At 49.5% G+C, this 10,976-nt stretch overlaps 1 protein-coding gene across 1 annotated transcript; it reads right to left on the reverse strand.

Annotated features, from left to right (window-relative positions):
• Positions 1-2,042: 2,042 nt before the first annotated feature.
• LOC109785825 (momilactone A synthase-like) lies at positions 2,043-3,327 on the reverse strand. Its single transcript, XM_020344412.4, has one exon. It carries the CDS (start codon positions 3,166-3,168, stop codon positions 2,284-2,286), a length of 885 nt encoding a protein of 294 aa, XP_020200001.1. The 5' UTR covers positions 3,169-3,327; the 3' UTR covers positions 2,043-2,283.
• Positions 3,328-10,976: the final 7,649 nt, after the last annotated feature.

Genomic DNA, 10,976 nt, shown 5'->3' on the forward strand with positions numbered 1-10,976 from the left:
AGCAAGCGCCCTATCATTCTTGTTCAGCGTGGGCTCCTCTCTATCACTGCTCCACGTGAATTGCCTCCCATGCATGTATATATCCTTGAGCTCATGCTCATCCACAAACGCCCACAAACTATCCATGGTACGACGGTCAAGGTTGACTTATTCTTCTCTGATGCCCTAGGATCATGTTGAAATCACCGATAAGCAATCAAGGGTCTGGACAAGTGACCCTCCTATTGCGAAGATCCATGAGGAATCAGGCTTTGTCAACATCCGATTGTGACCCATACAGTACTATGAGCCACCAGGTACCTCCATCTATCACCGATACCTTGCTAGTCATGAAGTTGGAATTGAATCCAGAGCTATCAATTGACAATGCAGTAGGATCCCAGGCAACCAGGATACCTCCATGGGACTCCACCGAAGGCAGGCACTGAAAATAGCCAAAGGCTCGACCAACACATCGCATCACCAAGAAGATGTCAATCGACTCCAATTTAGTCATTTTTTCTTTCACTAATAGCGGACTTGTACATGAAATGCTCAATTTGGATCACATAATCATTCCATTGGCTCAGCATGTCATACCGAGCAGGAACACCGTAGGTGCTAGTCGTCTCATGTAATCTTGATTCCCCTCATCTTTGCATGAATCTCAGTGTGGAGACACCGGCTTAGAGCAAGGTTAATAACAAATGTTGCTGCTAGCTATATGTCAATGCCATGTCACCTAAAGCCTTCATAAAAGCCAACTAGTATAATACATGGACTTTGGACTGGCTACTAGCATTTAATACTTGCATGTGAAAAGAGGCAAAGAAACAAACATGATTGGAAGAGGGAGGAGGAAGATCTGCTTTTTAGCTTTCACATGGCTGCATGCGGACTTCATTTCTCGTTTCTTGCGCTGTTGCCCATCGATAAAGTGAAGCGCCCACTGCCTTCTCTTTCCTTCTTTATCTCTTCTCCACCTGGGATTTTGGTGATGCGGGGGGGGGGGGGGGGGGGGGGGGAGAGCTTATAGCCCGCTGACTGAGACTTATTGTACTTGCTCTTAGGGTGGCGATCTAGACACAACATTGTAGAATTTAATACAGCAACACCATTATATGCATGTTGGTGCTGATTTCACTGGTTATTTTTTGGGAACCGGCTCCTCTACCCTGCAATGGGCACGACGGGGATGCTACAGTATCCCGTGCAGTGAAAAGCCAGAAGGCACAACATGGTGAACTGTAGCATCATTTACTGTTTTGTCTTGCAGCAAAATGTATTGCTCCTAAACTGTAGCATGTGTACTATTTATGTGCTGTAACAAAGAGATCTGAGCCATTCATACTGCATCTGATGACTGATAGATGGCCAAAGACAGGATACTATAGCATCCTTGCGATCACTGCCCGTCTTCTCTAACCATGTATTGGAGAACTTTTACCTTTTGACTGTAACTCTATAGTTATGAAATAAAACTACTTTTACCCCTGCAATAAATAAATAAAATAAATTGATTTGCTATTCCTTATTTGTCTAGAGAAATTCTCTCGAGCTAGTTGATTTTGCTGAGAGTAGAGCAGTGTAGCCCCGAGCTCGAGGCGTGTACGTCGCAATGTTACCGACGAGGACTCACTAGGACATCACGGGAGGAGGGATGACATATTTATTGCAGCATCGTCGGGGAGGAGAGGCAGCGAGTTTGTAGGTTCGACCGTTCGGGATGTGGTCGGGGAGGGTAAGGTTAGAGGAATCGATGGTCGGGGACAATTGTTGTCGGGAGACGGTTAGGCTAACGTAGCTGGGCGGGTAGAGCAAAAAGGTGGCCAATGGTGAAGAAGGTGATGGCGGCGCGGAAGGAAGAAAGAGGGACACGTGGAAAATTCAACTGATTCAATGCGGTCCCAACATTTTCTGGATGACGATAGTTTGCCTGAGCTTCGCCTAACTTTTTTACTCCTTGCAAAGCAGCAGCAACATCCCGGCAAAAAAAAGAAGCAACGGTACTACATACTCGCACGTGGTAAAATAGTAGTAAGGTGTCATAACTTTTTAGGGGAAAAAAAAAGAAGGTTCCTATACTCCAACAGGTTTTATTTTCATTTTGCCTTCAGTGGAGAATCAACTTGCCCACCTTGAACTTAATTCACATGCAGGCTTCCCTCAACAAAAAAATTTCACATGCAGGTTGTTTGCACATAAAATGGAAAAGATAAGATAATATTTTTTTAATACGCGCGAGCATGCATATGATATATTCATAGAAGAGAATCAACTTGCAAAATGTTGGAACTAGCTCGATCAGCTTGCCGCGTGCACATTGATCGGCTTCCCGACCGTGAAACCGCCGTCCACCACTAGGTTATGGCCAGTGACATACTTGGCCTCGTCGGACGCCAGGTAGACGGCAGCCCTCGCCACGTCCTCCGGCTCCAGCACCGCCCCATGGAGCTCGCTCATGCCCCTCTCCACCATCCGCTTCAGCGCCTCGTCGCTGACGCCCGGGTGCGCCCTCGCCAGCGACCGGACCAGCAGCGGCGTCGCGATGGCGTGCGGCGAGATGGTGTTGACGCGCACGCCGTCGCGCGCCAGCTCCTCCGCCACCAGCCGCACCACGCTCGCCACCGTCGCCTTCGAGAGGCTGTAGGGGAGCGCGGCGACCCCGCCCATCATCCCGGTGGTGCTCCCCGTGCAGAGGATGCAGCCGCTGCGCCGCGGCACCATGACGCGCGCGGCGTGCTTGACGGCCGCCACCAGGGAGCGCGCGTTGGCCGCCATGACGCGGTCGAAGTCGGCGAGGTCGAGGGCGGCCAGGGGCGCCGGCGCCGAGGACCCGGAGACGCCGGCGTTGCTGTAGAGGACGTCGAGCCGGCCGTGGCGCGCCACGGCGAGGTCCACCGCCGCGGCGATCTGCGCCTCGTCGGTCACGTCGCAGTGGGTGTACTCCGCGCCCGGGCCCAGCTCGGCCGCCACGGAGCGGCCCGCGTCGTCCTGGATGTCCGCCAGGATGACCTTGGCGCCGTTCCGGATGAACTCGACGGCCGTCGCCTTGCCGATGCCGCTGGCCGCGCCGGTGATCACGGCGACTTTGCCGGCCAGCCTCTGACAGCTGGCCGCCGTGGAGAAGTGAGTGGCCAAGCCACGCAGCGACGTCCCCGCAGCTCTGCTCTTCATTGCTCCGAGCATTGTAGCAGACGCCGTACCGAGCTTCGACCTCCCTGAGCAAAGCTGATCTCCGAGCTGTGACTCTGCTCAGAGTTCTGCTCTGAGTTATTATAGACCTTGTCGCGTCCGTGATAAATTAAATCAGGAACCACTCTCCTACGGCTGCTCATGTCGCTGTCGGCCTGGTGTGCATGTGAGGGATTCTAGAGGCAGCAGATAACGCCACCGGCGACGGCATTGCCACGTTCTCACTTCTTACCCATTGGTCCAGGTCACCGACTGTTTCTCTTTCTCCCCCCAACAGCTCATGTTTTTTCAACCGACGCGCCTTGTCTGGACGGGCAGCGTGTCCAGAGCGATCACTTCGTTCAAGTTTTGCTTTGACACGGCGGCCGACGTCGCGCACAGTTTAATAAACGAGACGGGAACAAGAGTGGTTGCTGTCTAGTGCAGGGCAGGTGGCGCTGTGGTTGCTGTCTAGTGCAGGGCAGGGTAGGAGAGTGATGTGGGCTGTTGACTAGAGAAATTTATAAGCAAGCTTACTACTCCACTTTACTAGGACTCGTATAAAATCCATAGCTGATCACGAGCTAGCTGGCTCCTGGGTGAACAGTAAACTTGTATAAAATATGATTTTTTCTTGTTGTTGCGAAAAGTCATCTCACCCATGCCGTGGTTATTTGACTTCCTCCGTCGATCTTCCAACTGGGAGGCCCCTGTTCTTGCTGTGACGGTATGGCACATATGGGAAGCCCGAAATGCTGCAAGAAAAGAAGCTATCTATCAACATCCACGTGTTTCTGTTGCGAAGGTCCGTGCTTATGTTAAGATGATACTAACGCATTTATACAAGCCAATACCTGTTAATAGACGTGAGACTCATGTTTCTAGCTCCAGTTGGTCTCCGCCGCCGGCAGGAACGGCTCAATTTTATTCTGATGCTGCTATTTTTGCTAATCTCAACAAAGCTGGTTTGGGAGTGGTGGCTCTTGATCATTGTGGAAATTGCCTTATGGCATGTTCTGAGCCTATTACTGGATCCTTCGATCCGGAGATGGCAGAAGCGCTTGCGCTCCATCGAGCGGTAACAATGGCTCGAGACAAACAATTCACGCATGTTGAAAGCTGAATAAAACTGTTTCTTATTGATGATTTGGTGCGGCATACAAGAGGGTACAAACCGACTTGGGGTAGGGGTACAAAACTGACTTGGACTAGAAGTCGTATACCATAATGACTACTCTAACATCCCCCAGCAGTATCAACGGCAGGCTCGACGACGTTGAGACTGAAACAGATATCTTGAAACGGCTTAGTAGGCAGTGCCTTGGTGAAAATGTCAGCAAACTGAGGCGTAGAGGGAACATGAAGCACCCGAACCTGACCAAGAGCAACCTTTTCACGAACAAAATGAATATCAATCTCAATATGCTTTGTGCGTCGGTGTTAAACTGGATTGCTGGTCATGTAGACTGCTGATATGTTGTCACAGTAGACAATAGTGGCCTGCTCAATAGGCTTGTGTAGCTCGGAGAGTAACTGCCGAATCCAGATTGTATCTGCAACGGCATGTGCCACAGCGCGATACTCAGCCTCGGCCGACGAACGTGAGACTGTAACCTGTCTTTTCGAAGACCAAGAAATCAAATTGTTACCAAGAAAAATACAAAAACCGGAAGTGGACCTTCGAGTGTCAGGACAACCAGCCCAGTCTGCATCAGAGTATGCGGTAAGCGAGTTTGGAGAAGAATTATTGAGGTGGAGACCATGATTGAGAGTTCCTTTTAAATACCGAAGAATGCGTTTAACATGATTATAGTGAGGAACCCGGGGATCATGCATATAGAGACATGCTTGTTGAATAGCAAAAGAGATTTCAGGACGAGTAATGGTGAGATATTGGAGAGCACCTGTTAGGCTACGATAGAGAGTAAGATCGAAAAAGGGTTCACCGGTAGCCGAAAGTTTAAAACTAGTATCGACAGGAGTGCGAGATGATTGACAGTCAAGCATACCAACACGATTAAGAAGATCAAGAATATACTGGCGTTGGGAAAGAAAAAGGCTGGAGGAATCTCGAACAACAGCAATGCCTAAGAAATGATGAAGGAGTCCTAGGTCAGTCATAGAAAATTCAGATCTAAGAAGAGAGACAATATGATCTAAGAACTTTTAAGAGGAGGCGGTAAGAATGATATCATCTACATAGAGAAGTAAATAGGCAGTGTCAGAAGTTTGATGATACACAAAAAGAGAGGTGTCGGAGAGAGATGGAGTGAAGCCTATTGTTTGAATGAAGGAGGAGAAGCGTTGAAACCAAGCTCGTGGGGCCTGTTTAAGACCGTAGAGAGATTTCTGAAGAAGACATACATGAGTTGGAAAGGATGGATTTTCAAAACCCAGAGGTTGCTGGCAGTAGACAGTTTCTTGAAGGGAACCATGGAGGAAAGCATTTTTAACATCAAGTTGGTGAATGGGCCATGAAGAGGAGACAGCAACACTAAGAACGGTGCGAATGGTGCTAGGTTTAACAACAGGAGAGAAGGTTTCTTCGTAATCAATTCCTTGTTGCTGAGAAAAGCCACGACAAACCCACATGGCTTTATATCGTGAGAGGCTCCCATCGGAGTGGAACTTTTGGCGAAAAATCCATTTGCCAGAAACAATATTTGTATTGGGAGGACGAGGAACAAGTTGCCAGGTGTTGTTTTGAAGTAAAGCATTATATTCTTCTTGCATGGCAGCGGCCCAATTGGGATCAAGTAGAGCAGTTTTGTAATTCTTTGGAAAAGAAGTGAGAGATACGGAGGTATGAAGGTTTAGGCGGTCTTGGGGTTGATGAAATCCTGATTTTGCCCTAGTACGCATGCGATGATCATTAATCGGGGCTGCTGTAGGAATAGCACGAGGGGGTAAGGTGGATACTGGTGAGTCCGGCGCAGCGGAAGAGTTGGACAAAGGAGTAGGGCTGGGTAGTGGAGTGGGAGCAGGGCTGGGTGGTGGAGTGGGAGTAGGGGCCGGGGGTGTTGGGGAGGGAGCAGGGGTCGGGGGTGTTGGGGACGTCTCGGGTGGGGTGAGTGTATGGTTGGGATTGGCTATGGTGGGTGTTAATGGTGGTGGTGATAAGTTGTGTTCGGCAGGTAGGGGAGTATATAGTTGGAAAGGACGGGGAGAGGGGGTGTTTGCGGAGCTAGGGGTGTTGGATGGTGTAGTAGTGCATTGTGAGAAAGGAAAAATGTGCTCAGCAAACGTGACATGACGAGAGACATGAACGTGTCCGGTGTGAAGGTCGAGACAGCGATAGCCTTTGTGCTCGTCACAGAAGCCGAGAAAAGCACATGGGATAGAGCGTGATGACAATTTATTTGCAGAAGTGGCGTAGGCATTGGGAAAACAGAGACAGCCGAAAACACGAACCGCGGGGTAGTCGGGGTGGGAAAGAAAGAGGGAATAATAGGGAGTAGTGTTGGGTTTAGTTTTGGAAGGTCGAATATTTAGAAGGAAGGTGGCCATGTGTAGGGCTTCAGCCCAAAACTTGGGAGGCATAGATGATTGAATGAGGAGAGTGCGAACTATATCATTGAGGGTGCGAAGAGAGCGTTCTGCTTTACCATTTTGAGGGAAGGTGTAGGGACATGAGAACCTAAGCAGGATGCCATGTTGTAAGAAGAAAGTACGATTTTTAATGTTATCAAACTCGCGACCATTGTCACATTGGATAAAGCGAATTGGGAGGAAGAAGTGAACAGACACATAGCGTTGAAAATTAAGAAAAAGAGAATGGACCTCGGATTTGTTGCGTAGAGGAAAAGTCCAGACAAAGTGGGTGAAATCATCTAGGATAACAAGGTAGTATTTAAAACCCGAAACACTTGCAATGGGAGAGGTCCATAAATCACAATGTATTAATTCAAAGGGATAAGTGCTACAAAAACTAGAGGAACTAAAGGGAAGACACACATGTTTGCCTAATTGACAAGACTCGCCAAACACAGAATTATGAGAGTCCCTATTACATGGTATGGTAAATTCACTAAGCATAGAAGCTAAGACGGCGGGGTTGGGATGGCCCAAGCGACGATGCCAGAGATCGCCGGAGGCCAGCATGGATGTTGGAGGGGTGGCGGCGGGAACTCCATTAAGAGAATAAAGATCACCGGAGCTATTGAAGCGAGCGATCTCGGCCTTGGTCAGGTAATCCTTTACAGATAAACCAAAAGGGTCAAATTCAGTCGAAACTAGATTGTCGCAAGTAAATTGGCGAACAGAGATAAGATTTTTAATGAGGGCGGGTGCAACTAGAACATCGTGAAGTGAAAGAGGTTTGGTGGAAGAGGGAAGTTGAGCCTGACCAACACAATATATAGGAATAGATGATCCATCTCCAAGGATAATGGAAGGGAAAGGAGATTTAGTGCAAGAAGATAACCAATTACTAGATGCAGACATATGACTAGAGGCCCCTGAATCAAAGATCCAATCCGTACCTGAGTTTCCTTGTGCAGCAAAGTTATTCATGGCCTGGAGAAAGGCAGCTTGATCCCAGCTCGGCGTCGCAGGTGAGGGTGGCGTCGGAAGCAGTTGTTGGGGAACGTAGCAGAAATTCAAAATTTTCTACGCATCACCAAGGTCAATCTATGGAGTACTCTAGCAACGAGGGGAAGGGGAGTGAATCTACATACCATTGTAGATCGCGATGCGGAAGCGTTGCAAGAACGCGGATGAAGGAGTCGTACTCGTAGCGATTCAGATCGCGGTTGATTCTGATCTAAGCACCGAAAAACGGTGCCTCCGTGTTCAACACACGTGCAGCCCGGTGACGTCTCCCACGCCTTGATCCAGCAAGGGGAGAGGGAGAGGTTGGGGAAGACTCCATCCAGCAGCAGCACGACGGCGTGGTGGTGATGGAGGAGCGTGGCAATCCTGCAGGGCTTCGCCAAGCACCGCGGGAGAGGAGGAGGAGGGAGAGGGGTAGGGCTGCGCCGAAAGAGAGACGTTCTCGTGTGTATGGCAGCCCCTAGACCTCAACTATATATAGGGGGAGGGGAGGGGGCTGCGCCCCCTCTAGGGTTTCCACCCCAAGAGGTGCGGTAGCCTAGAACCCATCTAGGGTGGCGGCCAAGGGGAGGAGAGGGGGGGGCGCCACTAGGGTGGGCCTTAAGGCCCATCTGGACCTAGGGTTTGCCCCCTCCCACTCTCCCATGCGCCTTGGGCCTTGGTGGGGGGGCGCACCAGCCCACCTGGGGCTGGTCCCCTCCCACACTTGGCCCACGCTGTTGGGGAACGTAGCAGAAATTCAAAATTTTCTACGCATCACCAAGATCAATCTATGGAGTAATCTAGCAATGAGGGGAAGGAGAGTGCATCTACATACCCTTGTAGATCGCGAGCGGAAGCGTTCAAGAGAACGGGGTTGATGGAGTCGTACTCGTCGTGATCCAAATCACCGATGATCCTAGCGCCGAACGGACAGCACCTCCGCGTTCAACACACGTACGGAGCAGCGACGTCTCCTCCTTCTTGATCCAGCAAGGGGGGGGAGAGGTTGATGGAGATCCAGCAGCACGACGGCGTGGTGGTGGAAATAGCGGGATTCCAACAGGGCTTCGCCAAGCGCTGCGGGAGGAGGGAGGTGTGTCACGAGAGGGAGAGGGAGGCGCCAGGGCTTAGATCTTGCTGCCCTCCGTCCCCCCCACTATATATAGGGCCAAGGGAGAGGGGGGGGGCGCAGCCTTGGCCCTTCCTCCAAGGAAGGGTGCGGCCAGGGAGGAGTCCATCCTCCCCAAGGCACCTCGGAGGTGCCTTCCCCCCTTAGGACTCTCCCTTTCCCTTATCTCTTGGCGCATGGGCCTCTTGGGGCTGGTGCCCTTGGCCCATATAGGCCAAGGCGCACCCCCTACAGCCCATGTGGCCCCCCGGGGCTGGTGGACCCCCTTGGTGGACCCCCGGACCCCTTTCGGCACTCCCGGTACAATACCGATAAAGTGCGAAACTTTTCCGACGACCAAAATAAGACTTCCCATATATAAATCTTTACCTCCGGACCATTCCGGAACTCCTCGTGACGTCCGGGATCTCATCCGGGACTCCAAACAACTTTTGGGTTACCGCATACTAATATCTCTATAACCCTAGCGTCACCGAACCTTAAGTGTGTAGACCCTACGGGTTCGGGAGACATGCAGACATGACCGAGACGACTCTCCGGTCAATAACCAACAGCGGGATCTGGATACCCATGTTGGCTCCCACATGCTCCTCGATGATCTCATCGGATGAACCACGATGTCGAGGATTCAATCAATTCCGTATCCAATTCCCTTTGTCAATCGGTATGTTACTTGCCCGAGATTCGATCGTCGGTATTCCTATACCTTGTTCAATCTCGTTACCGGCAAGTCTCTTTACTCGTTCCGTAACTCACATCATCCCGTGATCAACTCCTTGGTCACATTGTGCACATTATGATGATGTCCTACCGAGTGGGCCCAGAGATACCTCTCCGTTTACACGGAGTGACAAATCCCAGTCTCGATTCGTGCCAGCCCATCAGACACTTTCGGAAATACCTGTAGTGCACCTTTATAGTCACCCAGTTACGTTGTGACGTTTGGTACACCCAAAGCATTCCTACGGTATCCGGGAGTTGCACAATCTCATGGTCTAAGGAAATGATACTTGACATTAGAAAAGCTCTGAGCAAACGAACTACACGATCCTGTGCTAGGCTTAAGATTGGGTCTTGTCCATCACATCATTCTCCTAATGATGTGATCCCGTTATCAACGACATCCAATGTCCATGGTCAGGAAACCGTAACCATCTATTGATCAACGAGCTAGTCTCCTAGAGGCTTACTAGGGACATGGTGTTGTCTATGTATCCACACATGTATCTGAGTTTCCTATCAATACAATTCTAGCATGGATAATAAACGATTATCGTGAACAAGGAAATATAATAATAACCAATTTATTATTGCCTCTAGGGCATATTTCCAACAGTCTCCCACTTGCACTAGAGTCAATAATCTAGTTCACATCACCATGTGATTAACACTCTTAGGTCACATCACCATGTGACCAACATCCAAAGAGTTTACTAGAGTCAACAATCTAGTTCACATCACTATGTGATTAACACTCAATGAGTTCTGGTTTGATCATGTTATGCTTGTGAGAGAGGTTATTAGTCAACGGGTCTGAACCTTTGACATCCGTGTGTGCTTTACGAATATCTATGTCATCTTGTGGATGCTACCACGCGCTACTTGGAGCCATTTCAAATAACTGCTCTACTATACGAATCCGGTTTACTACTCAGAGCCATCCGGATTAGTGTTAAAGTTCGCATCGACGTAACCCTTACGACGAACCCCTTTTCACCTCCATAATCGAGAAAATTCCTTAGTCCACTAGATACTAAGGATAAGTTCAACCGCTGTCATGTGACCATTCCCGGATCACTATTGTACCCCTTGACCAACTCATGGCAAGGCACACTTCATGTGCGGTACACAGCATAGCATACTGTAGAGCCTACGTCTAAAGCATAGGGTACGACCTTCGTCCTTTCTCTCTCTTCTGCTGTGGTCAGGTCTTGAGTCTTACTCAATACTCACACCTTGTAACATAGCCAAGAACTCCTTCTTTGCTGATCTATTTTGAACTCTTTGAAAATCATGTCAAGGTGTGCGTTCTTTGAAAGTGTCATCAGGCGTCTTGATCTATCTCTATAGATCTTGATGCCCAATATGTAAGCAGCTTTATCCAGGTCTTCCTTTGAAAAACTCCTTTCAAACAACCCTTTATGCTTTCCAGAAATTTTAC

Source organism: Aegilops tauschii, chromosome 2, assembly GCF_002575655.3.
Source record: "Aegilops tauschii subsp. strangulata cultivar AL8/78 chromosome 2, Aet v6.0, whole genome shotgun sequence".
Lineage (NCBI taxonomy): Eukaryota > Viridiplantae > Streptophyta > Magnoliopsida > Poales > Poaceae > Aegilops > Aegilops tauschii.